The sequence below is a fragment of the Hyaena hyaena genome, unplaced genomic scaffold, assembly GCF_003009895.1.
Source record: "Hyaena hyaena isolate Hyena2069 unplaced genomic scaffold, ASM300989v1 scaffold_769, whole genome shotgun sequence".
Lineage (NCBI taxonomy): Eukaryota > Metazoa > Chordata > Mammalia > Carnivora > Hyaenidae > Hyaena > Hyaena hyaena.
In genome coordinates, this window is record NW_024081401.1 from 157,404 (window position 1) to 176,052 (window position 18,649).

The window sequence follows — 18,649 nt, forward strand, 5'->3', positions numbered from 1 at the left end:
GGTTTCTTTGATGGCAAGTAAGAGGCAAAAATGATAATTTTTTTTTGAGAGAAAGAGAGAGAGCACAAGCAGGGGAGAAGGGCAGAGAGGGAGAGAAAATTTTAAGCAGAGGGGCTCATGGGGCTGGATCCCATGACCCTGGGATCATGACCTGAACAGAATACAAGAGTCAGATGATCAACTGACTAAGCCACTCAGGTACCCCAAGAATTTTTAATTTTTTAAAATGTTTATTCATTTTTGAGAGAGAGTGAGAGAGCGTGAGCAGGGGAGAGGCAGAGAGGGGGAGACACAGAATCCCAAGCAGGCTCCAGGCTCTGCACTGGCATCACAGAACGCAACACAGGGCTCAAACCCATGAACTGTGAGATCATGACTTGAGCTGAGGTCAGACTCTAACTGACTGAGCCACCCAGGCACCCCCAGGAATTTTTAATAGATCTTTCTCTAAAAGGACCTTGTAGTTAGATCAGAGAAGAAATACCCAATGGTTGGCAGAACTGATTTTCCTTAGGCTCCAGGGAATGAGACTTTCTGCAAAAAAGGAATGGGTTTGGGGAGAATCTGGCTAGGACAAGGTGAGTGACTGGGCTCTGAAATCTTTCTCATGGGTGCTAGGGGAGGGAAGGGGTCTTTTCTTATCACAGAGGCACTGTCTGCTCATTAAATGATGCTTAGGAATAGTGTCCCCCAAATTAAGGAAGGGGAAGGGAACTTTTAAAATTCATCTTACAGTTTTAGCTGGGACCTAACTTCTTCTCTTACATTATTAAATCTATTCCTGCCAGGGTTACCAATGTCCTATCCTCTAACTGCCTGAAACAGTATGAGCTTATCTTTCTGTTTGACCTCTGTAGCACTAGAGACTATTAGCCACTAATAACTCCAACTCTTCCTTTAGCTGCCACAGTGGTGAACACCTTTACTTCACCATCACTGCTACTTAGTTTTTCTTCTTTCTACCAAGTGAAAGTGCTGTTCCATGATCTGACATCTGTTCTTTCAGTTGTTTCATCTCCTGTCCTGGGCATTATCAAACATCAAATCCCAGTCCTGACCTTTCTCCTCACGGGTCTTCTCCTCCCCCTCCTTTGATGGAAATTTCCATGAGAATTTCACACCTGCACTTTAATCTTACACAGCAGTGAGGTGGATGGAGAGCATAAGAGACACGCATTAAATTTACACAGTTTTGGCTTCAAGTCAGGAATAATCAATGGGACAAGATGGAATGCTAAGTAAGATGGGCAATTAGGTCTGATAAATGGCAGCAAAGGTTGGAAAGCTAGGGTGGCCTCCTGGCCCTCACAGAAGTGAAGGGCAAAGAGTGTTCTAGCATGAAAGAACACAACAGAGGAGGGAATACAACACTTTGGGGCTTTAGACAGTGGGTCTGTGTACTCCATGTTGCCTGTGCTTGTCTTTCCAGCTGTCTCTGCTATTAACCAGAGCATAAGAATTTAATAAAATATGTTACATGGCAAAAAAAAAAAAAAAAAAAAAAAGGCAGGTGGGATAACAAGGGTGATTTGGGAAGAGGTAGGAGAAGTGAATTCAGACAACTTTAACCACTTCCCTAAAGTTTTTAGGTGTAGCCAGGTCTGCACAAGATCTGTCCCCCTCATGGGAGGGGACCATGATCCTCCTCCTAGTCTCTGTAGGACAGTGGGGGCTCCCCACCTCAGATACACATATTTACATTATTATTTTATTCTACTTTGGAGACCACCTTCAAGTTCCTTAGATGCATCCAAAGCAGGAGTTAGGGACCATGCCCCACTATGATTTTGAAGTATAAAATAATAAAGTCCCAGATGTCAGTAGCTCCTGGCTGTATGGTGGTAAGAAGTGCGGCTAAGCCTCTCTTGCAGATGATCCAGCACCTGTATAGGCCAGGCTAGATTGTTCTTCAGCTCTCTCTGTGGCCACAAGCCAGCACTCGCAGCCTAGGCTACCTCTGCTGGGCCAGAACAAGCTGCCTGAACCAGGAGCTCACAGCACCATCCACTCGCATCACCAAAGCTATGCCCAGGAAAAGTCCCACGCTGCTCACAATGAAGCCCACAGCCTCAAAAATGAACCTGCAAAGAAAGGTGGAGAATTCTCAGGGGACACTGAGAGTAGATCTAGAGGCCTTTTCCCTGATGAGGTAAAACCTGCCCGCCCTGATGTTCACTCTTTCATCCAAGCTTCACCCTCCCCAAAACCAATACTTCTCAAGCAAATCCACTCACTTGGGAGCAAACACCTTCCAGACCATGAGATGCCTGCGGAGGATGGAGGCTGCCAAGGCACAGGCCAGAATCTAAGAAAGAATAGGAAAGGTCAAGCTATTTGGGAAGGGAGGAAGAAGCAGGTCAAAGAGAGAGTTGCTATAGACCCCTGTGAAGAATGGGAGGAGTAGGAAAGTAGTGCATGTCAGTGAAAAAAAAAACAAAACAAACCCTAGATGAGGAGTTGGGAGATCTAATTCTTTTCCTGGCCTCACCATGACTCACTGTATGACCCTGAGCAAGTACTATCTATCTGTGCTGCTTATACTCAGGCACTGTCTCCCAGGGTGGAGGAAGATGTCGGAGTCACACCTTCTGCCTCTGAAGGGAAGGAAGATCCATGACCACAGCCTGGGAAAGAACCCTGGCCATCACCTCAGTTTTCCAGTCTGTCCACTAATGGAGGTATCCCCAAATGCAACCAGCAGGGTCCAGATCTAGCTTGTAGAGAAGAAACAATCCACCACTAGGATTAAGGAGACTCAGGTTTAAGTCTCAATATAACCATTTGAGGCCATGGTCTTGGGCAACCATTTTGCTTATCTGTACTTCAGTCAAGGCTCTCTCCCAGGGTTTTGGTAAAGTATGAAAAAAAGAATGGGATGTACACACATGAGAAAAGGTCTCTCCCTGCACCTACCTGAATACCAAGAACAAAGAGGTACTTGAGGCCCAGCTGCAGCAGTGCTGCATTAAAGTGATGAGGTGCATCCCGGAGCCGCATCTCCATCAGTGGCTCCTCCTCCTCAGACCTGACTCTGGCTTCAGCTTCATTCCCTAGGGGCTGCCACCTCTTCCGGGATCCTTGACTCTCACACAGAAAGGGCCAGAGCAGAAGCAATGGGCAACCTACTGTCTCAGAGGAAGGCAAGGCTAGAATCAATGGAGGACCCAGGGCCAGGACACCCTGGACCGCAACCACTCTAGTTGACTGAGGCTCCAATTAGCATTGGCCAAGGGGTGCCAAAGATCCAATTAAATCACATCTCCCCACTCAAATCCTTCTCAAAATCAGAGTAAACAAGGGAAGCAAGAGAGGAATGAGGAGGTACCTGCAAAGAGGAGATGGGAGGCAAAGGTGTTGGCTCCCACCAGCAGAGCAGGCAGCCAGGTGGAAGAGCCATGACCCTCTGGGAATCCCACGAAGGCAGCGTGCCAATGAATGGCTGGAAAGACAGGCTGGTGGCCTGTGGAGTAGAATGTCTGGGTGGCCATGAGGGCCCAGGCAGAAACTGCCTGCCACGGCACAGTAAAAGGACCTGGGGAAAGAGATACACCTCTTCACAGTCACATCCCATTCTCTAATCCATAGTCTACTGCCTCATGATCATATATTCCTACTACTTCAGTGCTACACACACACACACACACACACACACACGCTCATACACACTTGCACACGCCCATCACCCAACCTCTTTACATTCAACACTGTTATTATTAATTCCCTCTGTGGCACTAAGTACCCATTACTCTAATCCGAACATCTGAACTATGGTCTATCTCTTTCTTTCTCTCATATATGCACAGCTCACTATAACATTACATACTCATAATTCACCACTCCCATCACTGGAAAATCAGGAAATGCACTCATGAAGATGCAGCATTTCCATAAGAAATGAATCTTGGAGTACTCCTGTCTCCCTCCTCCATGAACCTTGCTGGCCTTGAGAGCCAGTGGGAGGGATCAATTAGCTTGGCTACAGAAGATAAGAGGACATCTGGAGAACCCTCCCAAGTGTGTGAAGAATCAGAGAAGCACACCTCCCTGAAAAGAAGAGGGGCTGAAGTCACATCATTACTGTCCTTGGATGAATCAGGGCTGAGAAATGTATTTACCAGGGGTGGTGATGGGTATCCCAGCAGCAAGCAGATGCAGGAGAAGGAAGCTCTGCAGAAACAGAAGCAGGAACACAAGGCTGATGCGCTCTGCATGCAAAAGCAGAAGTGGGAAGGCCAAGAGGGTGAGAGCCGTGACCATTGCAGCTGAGTAGACACTTCCCAACTGATAAGCGGCCACAGTCAGAGGGCCTTGGGATTTGGTCCTCTCTAGACGACCCCGGAACTCCTCCTGCATATGTCGGTAGATTTGAGGAACTACATAATCCAGGTCAGCACGAGAAGTTGGGGGGCCTGAGAATGGAGTGAGGACAGTCCTGGTCCTTGAAGCACCCGTCGTAGCCTTCACTAGCACTGTCACAGGCCTCCAGAGTAGCAGCATGAGCCCTGAAGCAGCCAACCCTGCCACGGCCCTGGGCAGCACAACTGATGCTCCAGCAACCAGGGCCCGGAGACGTGGGGGTACTTCATCTGCCCCTGATGCCAATGCCCAGTAAGCAGCAGTGCCTAGAACCATTAGGGGCAGCCCCCAGCGCACAAAAAGCACAGAGGGCTCAGGGCTCTTGAGGTTACTATAGCGGCGAAGCCACAGGCGCACAGCAGCTAACAGGGTTACCAAAGCCCCCACACAAGCTCCATACCACAAATTCTTGGCTCGACCACCCACCATGGATGCCAAGGGACTCAGCCAGGGAGAGGAATGGCAAGCAGGTGTCTCTTCAGGGCAACGATGAAAAAGCCCAGCTAGCCTTATACATAAAAGCAACCCAACTCCAAGTCCCAGGGCATGTGTGCCATTGTGCCGTGGTGGGCCTGTTGAGGCTGAAAGGCAAAAGCGGGGTATTGTGAGAAGCTTAGGTGGCAGCAGCTTGCCCTCCCAGTGAAGCTGGGCAACCAGGAGCAAGATGAATGAGCCTAAGAGGAAGGGGGTAGCCCTGGCCTCAGCTACAACAAAACTATCAGAGAAGAAAGCAGCAAAACGAATGAGCAGGAATAACAGAACAGGCCCAGGAGTGGGAAGCAGAGCTGTCACGGGTCTCTTGGCCCCCCAGACAGCCCAGGCTTTCCATAGGAACGTCAGGAGCGAGACCACTGCAGCCATGGCCCCTAGGACCACTGGATCCAGCTTCAGCCCAATAGTTGTCAGGAGTCCAGCACACACTATGGCACCAGCCAGACCATAGGCCACGGGTGTTAGGAGGAGGGGGCGGAAGTAGAAGCCTGGGGATGTTACCCATTGGGATACCAGCAAGCAAAGAAAGCAGGCAGCAGCCATGAGAGCAGCACCCCCTGCCATGCGAACCAAAGAGAAACGAGCCCAAGACTCAATGCACATGGCCCGAACTCCCCGCAGGAACTGCTGCAGCTCAGTAATCACAGTCTGTAGTGCTGCCTCAGCCCCCTGGGGACTCTGCAGAAGCCGCTGGTAGTCAGCAGAGGCCTTGGAGAAGAGGTTCTGAAGCTGATGAAGCTCCTTGACTTGAAGGTTCTGAGCAGCAGCTGAGTATGTGTGAAGAAATCGGGATACCTGCAAAAATGGTCAGAGGCCAAGGGAACACATTAAAGATATAAACTGGGACAGAGGCAAGGGTAAGTGTTACCAAAGTGGGTATCTGGAAATCAGGGGCCCAAACTCTGTCCAGGTCAGGGAGGAAGAGAGGGATAATGGAAGGAGGACATGGCTATGGACAGTGGGACTATAATGAACAAAGGACAATGGAGTGATTATTATGCTTCTCCTATGCCCACCCTAGTTCTAATACCTGGAAGCCCAACCCATCACCTACCTGCTGGGCATTGAGATGGAGAGCTGAGGCTTGGGCCAGAGCAGAGGAGTGAGGCTGGGGGTCTTCAACCACTGAGAACAGCTCAACCATTACCTCCCCGATGTTCCCAAATGGAATGGGCAGGCCCAGCAGCAGGGCCAGCGTAGGTACAAGGTTGATTTGAGGAACTATCTCTGGCTCCTAAAGGAAAAGGAGAGGGGCCAATGGGTTCACCACAGAGGTGAGGTCAGGATTTGGAATGGAAGACATAGGGACCTAGGTAGGAAATGAATGGGGAATGCCCAGGGTCATGAATTTGGGGGCCTAAAATGGAGGGATCCACAAGAATGCTGTTATCATGATGAGGCTGAATACCAGGAGACCCGACAAAGCACACCCCAGACCTCACCTGTGGTGGGGCACTGGGAAAGAGGGCCATGGGACTGTACAGAAAAAGTGCAGCCGAGATCTCCAGCTCACTATCCCCTCCGTGGTCCCCAGTCATGGTCATTCCATGGTCCCCAATCACCACCAGCAGTGTGTCATTCTCCAGACGCTCCACAAGTCCCCTGAGGGCCAAGAAATATGTCAGGGGGTAGGAATGGATGAAGATTTTCCTTGGAAACCCTTTTACCCCCAGCCATAACTTCCATCAGGAGGGCTCAGATTTTTAGCAAAGAGATACCTCTTCATTCATAAACCTACTGCCCAAAGCCACATGCTGAGTTACTCAAAATGAATGAGACCCCTAGCTTTAAAAGAAAGGCCTAGTTGCTTTGGATTCTGTGACTCCTTCTCTCTCTTCCCCTCCCCGGCTTGTGCTCACGTGCTCTCTCTCTCTCTCTCAAAAATAAATAAACATTAAGAAAGGAAGAAAGGAAGGAAGGAAGGCCTAGAAAAGACAGAATTCAGGAAGGAAAGAGGATCCAAGGTAAAGACTTTTTCTCTTGGGCCAATATATCCTGAGATTCTCAGACACAAACCCACTTCCCCAGCCAATAACCCACACTCACTGGATCACCTGGTCCATTTGGCTAAGTTTCTTGGCCATTTCAGGGTGGTGAGGGCCATGCTTGTGGCCACAGTGATCTACACCCAGGAAGTGAGCAATCAGCATATCCCATTCATTACTGTCCACTGTGAAAGGAAGAACACTGAGCACAGGAAACTAAGGCCCACTCCTCAACTCCAGCCAGCCTTCGACACTATGTCAAGGGACATAAGCCCAGGGCACTGCACCCTTAGGAGGCTCAGAATTTGTGATCTGAAGCATCCCTCCCCAGCTTCTAGTTTTAGTCAGACCTGCCTCTGGCCCCATGCTCACTGGTTGGGTAGAGGTGTTCCAGGATGCCATTGTCCACTGTGTGCAGGTCTCTGACATTGAAAGATGGGAAGAAGAAAGCTTGAGAGAAAGCTCCAGGAAAAAGATCTTTCCAGGTATCATCTCCCATGAAGATCACACGCCTTCCTGCAGGGACATGAGAGTAGATCACAGCCTGAGCAGGAGTCAAGGCAGAGGAAAAAAGAAAAGGGGGACCTTTAAAGACTCGTCAGAAATCTCAACCATGCACTCTAAGGCACAGCAATTCCATCCAGCAACTCTTTATTTTCCAAGGCCTAAGATTTTCTGCCAAGAAGCTTTCCCTGATAACCATACTTTCCCCAATAACCAGACTTCTCACTTTTTCTACAAAAGGCTCTGCTAATTCTCAGTTCTTGGCTACCTTTGCTGCTCTGTCTTTCCTGAGTATATGTTACTTTTTCCAAGTCAGTGAGTGGACAGGGCATGGACTCTCTGCTCTCTTACTTGTGAGGATACCAGATTTGTATCTTCTCCTCTTCATTTCTCCACTGCCCCTTACTGAGAGCTCCCCAAAAATAAAACCAACATTCCATGCAGACTAGAAACTCCAGGACAAAGCCCAGACCTGTACTTGCTGCATGCAGGGCCCTTGTCTCTGTCTCTTCCCCTGTCCTCCCACAGCACAGTTTAGCATGCAGCAGGGCACCCAAATTTCTGGCTCTCTGACTTCTAAAGAAAAAGTTTGCTAAGGTATTCTTGGCCTTCAAAGAGGCCCAAACTAACCTGCACTGGCAAACTGCTTAATGAGATTGTCTTCCACTATGGCATAGCTGGCAAAGTTACTGCCGGCATCGATAAAGGTAGGCAGTGAGCCAGTGGTAAGGGCCTTGAGGCGCTGCATGGTGGTGGTGGGGGGATCAGCCTTAGACTGGTAGAGCCTGGCATGGTGGGGCTGAATCTCCAGGATCCTCTGCAAGGAGTCCAGTTTCCCCAGGAAGGGCAGAGAGACAGGAGGTTCCCCAGGACCGTGTGAGCGCTGGGGCTGGGCAAAGTCAAATCGCAGAGCATCTATCAGCACCAACACAACACGAGAGAATCGAGAAGCCATCCAGCAGGCCCCGGGCTTCCCTTGGCTTCCCCATGGCAGGGACCCAGGGCCTGGGGGTTCTTGGCAGCTGCTATGGTTGGTGAGCTCCAAACGGGTGAGCAGGAAACCACTGGTGAAGAGGGCAATGCCAGCGTAGAAGAGGAAGCCGACCCAGGCCAGGAAGAACAGCACTGAGATCTTCTGCATCCTGCTGGTAGTGGGGAGGGAATTCATCACTGTGGGGTAAAGAAGCAATGGATATTCTGGTCCCTCAATTCAAAGCCCAGCTAGAATCACTTCCTCTTGGAAGCCTTCCATAAGATAAACAGTCCCATAGCCAACCCAATGCAATGTTCCTCTCCACCAGTTATACCGGTGTTTCTGAAGGTGAGGTCCGCAGCTTATGGGCATCAACCTGGAGCAGCTGCTTAAAATGCTGATTTCCAGGCCCCACCCCAGATCTACTGAATCAGGACCTTTGGGGGTGGAGCATAGGGATTTGCACATGTACTCCAGGAAATTCTAATGACGAAAAGCACAGTCCACGAGGGAAACTTATTTCAAGTGGTACACTGCTCTCTGACAGCTCATTTCTCCGCCTCTCTCCTTGCCAATCTCAACACCCCTGGGGTGGCCAGGGCTCGCAGCGCAGGGGAACCTGGGGCGGACTGACTGCGCCGCCTGGTGGAGACCAAGAGGACCAAGGGGAGGAGTCACGCTCCGCTTCTGGACAACGAGGAACGCCAGAAGACCAGAGTCACGACCTACCCCGCGCAGCAAAGCAGAAGCGCGGGGTCTAGAGCCGGAAGGGCCTCGCCGGGACCCACACGTCCGGACAGCTCTGCCTCCTCTGGTGGCTACCTGGCCATCTCCTGGGCACCCTGACTCCGGTACTTAGCACGCTAGGTTGCGAGTGCGGGGGATGGTTCGATTCGGGAAATGGGATTGAGGAATAGGGACTTCGAGGAGATCCTCGGAGCCCCCGGCTCACCTTGAACGGCGCCCGGAAGCGCAGCGATGACGCCTGCGCACTGGCACCATAGACGGACGCGGGCCGGACAGAGTGGCCCACAGGGGCCCTATCGCCACCTACTGACGCCTCCGAGGAAGTTCCTCAAGGAACGCAGGTCTGTAGTAGAGAATTTGGGGCAAGAACTTAGCTAGAAGAGCTCAGTGAACCACTGGTCATTCTTGGTTAAAGCTAACAGCTGCCTTTTGGAATCAAACTTAGTTTGAATCCTAGCTCTGCCACTCACTGGCATTATTGGGCATTACCTCATCTGTAAAATAGGGATAAATAATATTTATTTTCTTCTATTTGCTTAGCTGACACCAACTGATAGGTTTTATTATTCCTCCTTTTCATGTCTTTCACTTTATCTTCCAACTCAGTAATTCAAAAAATAACCCAATTTAAAAATGAGCAAAGGTAGGGGCATCTGGCTGGCTCAGTTGGTAGAGCATGCAACTCTTCATATTGGGGTCATGAGTTCAAGTCTCACCTTGGGCATAGTCCTATTTAAAAAAAATAAAAATAAGGGGTCCCTGGGTGGCTCAGTCAGTTGAGCATCTGACTCTTGGTTTTGGCTGGGGTGGTGGTCTACTGGTTCATGGGATCCAGCCCTGCATCGGGCTCTGTGCTGCTTGGGATTCTCTCCCTGACCCTCCCCTCTTCTTTCTTTCTCTCTCAAAAATAAATGAATAGACATTTAAAAAATAAAATAAATAAGTAAATTAAAAAAATTTAAATGGGCAAAGGACAGGGGTGCCTGGGTGGCTCCGTTGGTTAAGTGTACAATTTTTTTTAATGTTTATTTTTGAGAGAAAGAGAGAGGGAGAGAGAGTGAACAGGGGAGGGGCAGAGAGGGAAGGAGACACTGAATCTGAAGCAGGCTCCATGCTTCAAGCTGTCAGCACAGAGTCCCATGTGGGGCTCAAACTCACAAACCGTGAAATCATGACCTGAGCCAAAGTTGGACACTTAATCAACTAAGCCACCCAGGTGCACTGCACTCTAAGTGTCCAACTCTTGATCTCAGCTTAGTTCTTGATCTCAGGGTGTGAGTTCAAGCCCCATGTTGGGCTCCATGTGTAGCCTACTTAAAGAAAAAAATGGGCAAAGGATCTGAATAGATATTTCTCCAAAGAAAATATAGAATGACCAGTTAGCACAGAAAAAGATGCTCAACATCATTAGCCATCAGGGAAATACTAGAGATGCCACTTCAAACCCACTAGGATGGCTATAATAGAAAAGACAAATAACGGGGTACCTGGGTGGCTTAGTCGGTTAGGCGTCCGACTTTCGCTTAGGTCATGATCTCGCGGTTTTGGGTTCGAGCGCCGGGTCGGGCTCTGTGCTGACTGCCAGCTCAGAGCCTGAAGCCTTTTTCAGAGTCTGTATCTCCCTCTCTCTCTGACCCTCCCCTGCTCACGCTGTCTCTCTCTCTTCTAGAAATAAATAAAAATATTAAAAAAAAAAAAAAAGAAAAAGAAAAAGAAAAGACAAATAACAAGGATTGGCATCATAGTGGAGAAATTTGGGCACTGCCTTGGGATTGTAAATTGGTGCTTTGGAAAACTGGCAGTTCTTCAAAAGGTTAAACACAGAGTTACCATATGTCCCAGCAATTTCATTTCTAGACAAATACCCAAGAGAAATGAAAAGCGTATATTCACACAAAAACTTGCACATGACAGTTCATAGCAACAGAACAACCCAAATGGCCTTCACTGATGAAAAGATAAACAAAACACAGTATATGTATAAAATTGAATATTGTTCAGTCATAAAGAGGAATGAAGTACTGCTACATGCTATTATGGATGAATCTTAAAATTATCATGTTGAGCCCCTCTGGAAAACAGTGTGGAGGTTTCTTAGGAAAATAACAATAGAACTCCCCTATGACCCAGCAATAGCACTGCTAGGAATTTATCCAAGGGATACAGGAATGCTGATGCATAGGAGCACATGTACCCTTATGTTCATAGCAGCACTCTCCACAATAGCTAAAACATGGAAAGAGCCCAAGTGTCCATCAACCGACGAATGGATCAAGATGTGGCTTATCTATACCATGGAATACTACATGGCAATGAGAAAGAATGAAATCTGGCCATGTGTAGCAACATGGATGGACCTTGAGGGTGTTATGCTGAGCGAAATAAGTCAGGCAGAGAAGGACAAATATCATATGTTTGCAGTATAGGAAGATTAGGAGGAACTTAACGGAGGACCATGGGGAAGAAGGGGGGAAATGGTGGGGGAAAGGGAGAGAGGCAAACCATGAGAGACTCTTGAATACTGAGAAACAAACGAGGACTGATGGATGTGGGGGGGGAGGGGGGAGATGGGCATGGAAGAGGGCACTTGTGGGGATGAGCACTGGGTGTTATATGGAAACCAACTTGACAATAAACTATTTGTAAAAAAAAAATATTATGTTGAGTGAGAGAAGCCAATCACAAAATAGCATTTTACATTACTCCATTTATGTGAATATGTAAAGCTACAGGGATAGTAAGTTAGTGGGTCCCTAGGGCTGGGAAGGAAGAATGGCTGCTAATGGATACAGGGTTTTGGTGGTGGGATACAAATGGAGGAGAGGTGATGAAAATGTTCTAAAATTGTGATGGTTGTACAGCTCTGAATATGCTACAAATGATTGAATTTACACTTTAAATGGGTTAATTGTATTTTATATGAATTACATCTCAGTAAAGCTACTATTAAAAACAAAACAACCAACTTGACAACAAACTATTTGTAAAAAAAAAAAAAAAAAAAGATCCCCCTTTCCTGTATGGGGGGAAAAAAAACCCTCTGCTGGTTTCACATTTCATAGCAAATCCCAAGCTCTTGTAGGAGTCCTACACGGCAGCAGCGGCAGCGCTGGGAGTCTACACACCAGCTCCCTGATTCATCTAGCTGCCACTTCTTTGCTTCCTTAACTCTGCTCCATCCCCTGTAGCTCCTTTGCTCTTCCAGTAATCAGGCAGGCAAGCTCTGCCTCCAGGCCCCTGCATTTGGGATCTCCGGTCAGCTTTATTCCCCGGTACCCAAATGGGCCTTCCCCTCCATATCTAAGCTCAAATAAAACACCCAGAGGCTTCCTGGAACCCTCTAATGTTAGATTACAGCCCACTTCACCAAATTCCCCACATTCCTTCCTTTCTTTAATTTCTTCTATAGCACAACTCACCAGTGTGAGAAATGCTAAACATCTTATTAATGGTTTGTCCCTTCCAAATAGGACTTAAACTCATTGAGGTACACCTGGCTGGCTCAGTCGGTGCAGCATGTGATTCTTGATCTCACAATTCCAAGTTCAAGCCCCATGTTGGGTGTAGAAATTACTTAAAAAAAATAAAATCCTTAAAAGAAATAAAATTTATAAATCTTAAAATGAAACAACTTAAACTCATTGAGAACAGGGAATTGTTTTCCTCATTACTATAGCCTTAGTGCCTGGCATGTATTTGGGGTTCAGCAGTCATCGAATGATACAGAAGTAAATTCTAATTCAGACATATGTCGAAAATGTCATCCCTGCACCTCCAACCCAATGACTCCTTACTTCAGTTCAGGCCTCATCACCCTCTCCAGCATTGTTGAAATTGCCTTCTTACTCCAGGATTGTTGTTCAGCCTCTCACCTCTCCTTCAAATACCCTGTCCACATTCCAACAGGACAGCTGTATCTAAAACACTGTGACTACCTAAATCTTCCTGAAAGTCTTCATGGGAAGGCAGAAAACACCCTTCATGGATCCCTCCCTACCCTAAAGCTGAAGTCCAAACTCTTCAGCACTCTATTTCTTATGACGTGACTCTTGCCATACAGTCACACTACCTAACATCCCACCCACCCTTCAGTCTCAGGAATGTTCCAACTTCTCTGGAACCATGGGCCTTTGCATGTTCTAGTACCAAACCCTAGCCTGGTGAATGTGTTAATGTTTCCAGCCTGAGCTCAGTGGGAGAGTTGGCAACCTTGCTGCCCACAGCTGGCATGCTCCTCCCTCCAGGATCCCTCAACCAGAATTTTCTTCCATCCTAGCACTTACTATTTTGTATCTCTGTGTCTTCCCTGCCCAACCTGATATTCTGTGAAAGCAGGCGCCACTAGGTCTAAACAGCTTTTATAATCTACTCCTAGCACTGAGCTTGGCACATAGCAGACAATGTTTTCGAACAAACGAGTGTTCTCAGTCCCTGAGGACCCTTTAAGCACGGAGCAGTACTATCCTGCCAGAGTAGTTCTTTCCCATAAAAAATCCCTCCAGGGGTGCCTACCTGGTTCAGTGGGTAAAGCAAGCTACTTTTGCTCTTGGGGTTTTGAGTTCAAGTCCTCCTACATTAGGTATAGAGCTTACTTTAAAAAAAAAAAAAAAAAAATCCCCATAGAGGCGCCTGCATGGCTCAGTCAGTTAAGCGTCTGACTTTAGTTCAGGTCATGATCTCACAGCTCATGAGTTCGATCTCCACATCAGGCTCTGTACTGACACCTCAGAGCCTGGAGCCTGCTTTGGATTCTGTTTCCCTCTCTCTCTGCCTCTCCCCCGCTTACCCTGTGTGTCTCTCAAAAATAAATATTAAAAAATAAGTTAAAATAAATAAATACATAATCCCCATAAATACCTGCTCAAATTTATATCCCCATCATTAGCAGGAAGGGGGACTACACTGCCTAGCTGGCAGTTCAGTAGACACGTGACTTAATCCTCCATTCTATCCCAAAGCTTCTCCTGAAGACTGAAAGGGTGATTTAATTTATATAAAGTTCATTCTTAGTCATGGAGGAATCAGCTTCCCAGACCTGAGAGGACTGGAGGATGGAAGTGGACATTCAAGGAAAACACTGGTGACTTTCCCAACTTCATTCCCCAAACAAAGAGGACAGTTTCTGGTTTGCCACTGGCAAGTTTATTACATGATTTAAGTTCAAATAAAAAAATAATAACAAAATCTTGGCAGGGAAGCTAGAGCCAGAGTATGGAGTGCTGTTTCCCTGTCCCCAGCCTCCCTGGCCAAGCCAAGCTCCATTAACTCAGTTTGACTCGATCAAATTCCTCGTCAAGACTTGCATCTGTGCCCTGGACATCTCTGCTGCTCCCACTGGAGACTGAGTCCTGGGACCCTGGCACTGGGGCTTTGGTGAGGGCCCCATACACACCCATGGCCTGAGGAAAGGGACAGAGAGATCCATGAGAACACATGGCAGAAGGCATAGCCCAACCCACCAATGGCTAAAAGAAAGTGGGACTGGGGCCAATAAACTTGTCTTTCCTTTCTCTCTCTCAAGACTCAAGCTTTATAGTTAATTCCAGAAATCTTATAAACTATCAGAGCAAGGTTACCCTCAAAATACTGGTACAAATATCTACCCGCAAAAAAAGAGGTCTCAAGAGCTCCCCTACCTTTAGGGGTGAGGGAGGTATCTCATTCTTAGAGACTTATTCTCTACAGAGACTAAAAGAAGGTCTAGGGCTCAGGCTACTCTGAAGGCCTCTATAGTGTCTAAGTTGTGATGGTGGGGGTAAGGTTTCAATTTAGGGCATTGGTGTCCTGTGCTGGGTCCTCAGGGCATTCTAACCTGAGCCACCATACTAGTGACATCGCCGGGGTTGGAGGGTAGCAGGATAGTGTTGGAGTCCTTGGCCAGTTTGGAGAACGCACTGACATACTGCTCAGCCACAGTCAGTGAGGCTGCTGCATCTCCATTCTGTGGCCACAGAAGGAATAAAATCAGAGATCACAGGTCTTGGAGAAGGAGGTGGGTGGGTAGGTGGAGGGGAGGGGGGTATAGAGTAGTCAGGTTCCTGGAAAGAGAATCAGATCACAATACAAGAGATCATGTAAGGTGGCTCAGCAGAACCCATAAAGGCAGGAGCTTCTCCCAAGGGTAGATGAGAAAGCCTCTTCCACCATCCATTCCTGTCTCCCACCCACCCAGGGGCCTCTCACATGTTGTGTCAGAGCTGCAGCCAGGATCCGAATAGCTTCAGCCTTAGCCTTGGCCTTGGCCAGAACTGCACTGGCCTCTCCTGGAAGAAAAGAGACACAGCTTTACTCATGAAGCCAGGGTACCTCAAAGCTCCTGTACCAGTACCAACCCTCAAAGACCCAAGCCCTGCTCCTCCCTCAGCCTCTACCCTCTGCAGACCTGCTGCCTGATTTATTTGTTCAGCCTTTTCTGCCTCGGAGGCCAGGATCTGTGCCTGCTTCTTTCCCTCTGCCACATTGATGGCTGACTCCCGGGTCCCCTCAGACTCTAGAACCGTGGCCCGTTTCCGCCTCTCTGCCTCCACCTAGAAACCCCCAATATCCTCCATCAACAAAAAGCCAGAGTAAATTCTTACACAGACCTCCAATGTACCCATCATGACAGGGAAGGGAGTCCAGGTCCCCATGAGACTGGAGCATCCTGAAGTCCTCTTCCCCATCCCTCCCTGGCCCCCACCTGCATCTGCATGGACTCTTTCACTCGGGGTGGCACATGGATATCCTTGATCTCATAACGGAGGCAGCGAATGCCCCAGCAGTCAGCAGCCTGATTGATGGCAGCCACAATACTAGCATTCAAGGACTCCCGCTCCTAGAGAAAGAGAGGTATAAATTCCATGGCTTCAACCCTCTAATCAAGGGTCTAAGATGAGAAGTGCCTCTAAATGATCTTGACTCTCACACTGAGTGTGAGGTAAGCATCTTCAAACGGTAACTCTCCCTCAGATCCCCTTACCCGGAAGACTTTGTCCAGAGAGAGTTTGCCAAGCTCTGATCTCATGGTCGTCTGAGCTAGCTGTGTGACAGCATACTCAGGGTCCTCCACACCATAGCTTGCCTGAAAAGGGCATGGAAAGTGTTAAGAATCTCGAGTGCAGAATTTTAGTGGGAAAAAAGCAACATAGGAGCTGAATAAACCAAGGGAAAGATACCTTATACGGGTCCATGATACGTAGATAAAGGACTCCATCGATTTGCAGAGTTACATTGTCTATAAGTACAGGAACAGGAGAGAAAAGGAGGAAAATCAGGCCTCCGATTTCCAGTTATTTCTCATGAGCTCTGGATCGCCTGCAACTACATCCTAATGGTCTCAGAGCACCCGAGTCACCCTGCACCCCTCACCGAGAGTCACAGCCGACTGCTCAGGCACGTTGATGACAATTTCCTTGAGACTCTGCACGTATCGGATCCGGTCTAACACAGGGATGAGGATGTTCAAGCCCTGGGAAGAGGAGTCATGGGTCCTCAGAAAGATGGGGGTTGTAGGGTTTGCATTCAAGCTAGGCCTGGAGTGGGTACTGGAATGAACTTATGGAACATTCCAAATAAAGCAGAAAGCTGGGGGTGTCAATGGTAGGGAGGTCCAAGAAGATGACAATACAAGGCGAGACATGTGAACAAAGAGAATGGGAGTCAGCAGAGTATCAGACAACAGGAGCTGAGAGGGTAGATAGGGGAGATACCCAAGAACGGGGCCTGTGGAAAGCTAGGGCAGCACCAAAAGGTGGTAACGTGGGTTCAGCAGCCTAGACTCTGCCAGGTCTGGCCAGGGGAGCTGGAAGCCAAAAGTGGGCGCAGGCTGCAAGGAGATCCCACCCCATCCGCCCATATCGTGAGAGGGTTCGGCATCAGGCAGGCCCTGAGTGGGCAGAAGAGGTTCTCACAGGCTCCAGGATCCGGTGGAATCGGCCCATTCGCTCCACCACCCAGGCCTCTTGCTGCGGCACAAACAGTACCACGGTGTTTCGGGGCAATCCAGAGGAGGCGCGACGTGGAGCACGGCCAGAAGCCTGCACGGAGCTCTATTAGAGAAGACGATGATTAGTAGAGATGTGCCCAGCCGGCGGGGCACATCGCCCTTTTCAGCGCCTGTCCAGGGAGCATCTCCTTAAACCGCGACCCGAAAGGGTCCTCGGAGGGGAACTCACGTGGGTACTGTGACCTCTGACCCTAGTTCTCTCCCCACACTTAGAATCCTGCTCCTTCCCAGGTAAGGGTCCAGATGATCTCTGGCCCGACCCTTGGAGAAGACTCCCTCGCACTCACCCTCAGCAAAAGGGCCCCAGTCCCCCGCGCAGCGCGCGCCAGCATTTCCCACGGCCGCAGGACCTCCGGAACCAACGAGACGGTGAGCAGAGAGGTCACTCTAGAAGGCCGGACCTGAGCCTTTCCTCCTTTATTTCCACTCCCCCATACGTACTTCCGGCCGTCTCCCTTCCCCCGCCCCCGCCCAACTTCAGCCAATCAGCTTTACCTGAACTGAAGCGTGTATCAAGTTGTTCCCTGGGATTTGTAGACCTTCTAGAGAAGGCCTAAGGCTGAAACTTGTTCTGGTTCTCTTTGATCAAACCCAAGATTCCGGACGTGACGACCGTGGAGGCTATTTTCCGCGTGCAAGTGTCCCACAAACACTTCCCACCGCGTTCTTTACCCCCACCGGAGACTCAGTTTACCCTTCTGAGCTTATAAACGACCTTGTCACCATAGCGACCAGGGGATTGGAGCTCTTTGCCACGGTTGCCATAGTGACATTGTCAGGTAGTCCCGCTGTGTTGTACCCAGCCCTCCCACTGGGGACTGACCCCATTCCCGTTGCCATGGTGACTGGGGCTAACATTGCCTGGTGATTGGACTGAGATTTCCCCCTCCCCTCTTCTCCCCAGGAACTATAGCTTTTTCTACCTCTTCTAGCTCTTCCCAGTCAGGGTCTATCAGGCCTGATCCCCTTACAGAGTCCAGCACATTCAGGCTTTTCTGGATCATGTCACTCTGCACACATCCCTGTGTTCTGGCATTTCTTTTAAGAGACTTGCAGAATCACCCCCATTTTGCATTTCAGGGCACTTAAGTTCAGAGGGGCTAAAATCAGTAACAATAAAAGCAGTTTGGGAATGCAGATCCACATTCAGAGAGTTCAGCTTTTATGGCTCAACCTTTCTCACCACCCCACCCCATCATCTGAAAAGAGCAAGACCAGATCCTAAGAATCATTAGGGCCTTGTCTAAGACCTCATGGCCTCAGACCTCAAGCCTCTCTGGGAGAAAGGGCAGAGTCTGAGCTCCAGTTAGGTCTTCCATCCCCATTCCCATATTCTCCCCAATAGAAAAAGTAGGGTTTAGCTCAAGTTTCCAAACAAGAATTTATTCTTTCTTTATTGTTGTTGTTTTTTCCTGAAAAAAAGTACCAGGTACAATTTTTTCATATCTTTTCTTTTTTCTTTTCCTTTATTCCTTCCTTTCTTTCTTTCTCTCTCTCTCTCTTTTTTTTGTTCAAGTTTCAAGCAATTGCTTGTTCCCCTCAGCCAGCCCCAGGAGTCAGGACTAAGACTGGGTCAGAGTCTGGTGTGGGGAATAGGGTAGTTAGGAA

The 18,649-nt window shown here is 48.6% G+C and overlaps 2 protein-coding genes across 5 annotated transcripts; both read right to left on the minus strand.

Moving 5' to 3' along the window:
* Positions 1 to 369: 369 nt before the first annotated feature.
* Positions 370 to 9,449, minus strand: PIGO (phosphatidylinositol glycan anchor biosynthesis class O). Of its 4 annotated transcripts, none has more exons than XM_039218608.1 (11): positions 9,263 to 9,449; positions 7,968 to 8,479; positions 7,206 to 7,349; positions 6,895 to 7,018; positions 6,291 to 6,450; positions 5,903 to 6,082; positions 4,116 to 5,643; positions 3,326 to 3,532; positions 2,914 to 3,125; positions 2,235 to 2,305; positions 370 to 2,081 (listed from the first exon to the last, which is right to left on the minus strand). In XM_039218608.1, the coding sequence occupies exons 1-11, from the start codon at positions 9,310 to 9,312 to the stop codon at positions 1,952 to 1,954; spliced, it is 3,318 nt and encodes a 1,105-aa protein (XP_039074539.1). In that variant the 5' UTR covers positions 9,313 to 9,449; the 3' UTR covers positions 370 to 1,951. The 4 variants fall into 4 exon arrangements, with proteins under 4 accessions (XP_039074539.1, XP_039074538.1, XP_039074537.1 ...); XM_039218607.1 differs by having other exon boundaries at positions 7,968 to 8,482; XM_039218606.1 differs by having other exon boundaries at positions 8,645 to 9,314.
* A 4,727-nt stretch (positions 9,450 to 14,176) lies between these two features.
* STOML2 (stomatin like 2) lies at positions 14,177 to 17,441 on the minus strand. The gene is made up of 10 exons (XM_039218545.1): positions 17,329 to 17,441; positions 16,947 to 17,084; positions 16,405 to 16,504; positions 16,212 to 16,270; positions 16,016 to 16,117; positions 15,737 to 15,871; positions 15,440 to 15,584; positions 15,241 to 15,320; positions 14,870 to 14,998; positions 14,177 to 14,456 (listed from the first exon to the last, which is right to left on the minus strand). Exons 1-10 carry the CDS (start codon positions 17,371 to 17,373, stop codon positions 14,319 to 14,321), a joined length of 1,071 nt encoding a protein of 356 aa, XP_039074476.1. The 5' UTR covers positions 17,374 to 17,441; the 3' UTR covers positions 14,177 to 14,318.
* Between the last annotated feature and the right edge of the window lie 1,208 nt (positions 17,442 to 18,649).

Bases quoted from the DNA above. Each gene is read 5' to 3' on its own strand.
- STOML2 (XM_039218545.1), bottom strand. From the start codon at position 17,373: ATGCTGGCGCGCGCTGCGCGGGGGACTGGGGCCCTTTTGCTGAGG. The intron at 16,505-16,946 runs GTGAGAACCTCT...TCCTCTTCCCAG, and splicing joins TCCACCGGATCCTGGAGCCT to GGCTTGAACATCCTCATCCC. The intron at 16,118-16,211 runs GTATCTTTCCCT...TGCCCTTTTCAG, and splicing joins GTATCATGGACCCGTATAAG to GCAAGCTATGGTGTGGAGGA.
- PIGO (XM_039218606.1), bottom strand. From the start codon at position 8,778: ATGTGCAAATCCCTATGCTCCACCCCCAAAGGTCCTGATTCAGTAGAT. The intron at 7,019-7,205 runs GTGAGCATGGGG...TTCCTTTCACAG, and splicing joins GGAACACCTCTACCCAACCA to TGGACAGTAATGAATGGGAT. The intron at 3,126-3,325 runs GTACCTCCTCAT...CCTCTGAGACAG, and splicing joins CTCCCATCTCCTCTTTGCAG to TAGGTTGCCCATTGCTTCTG.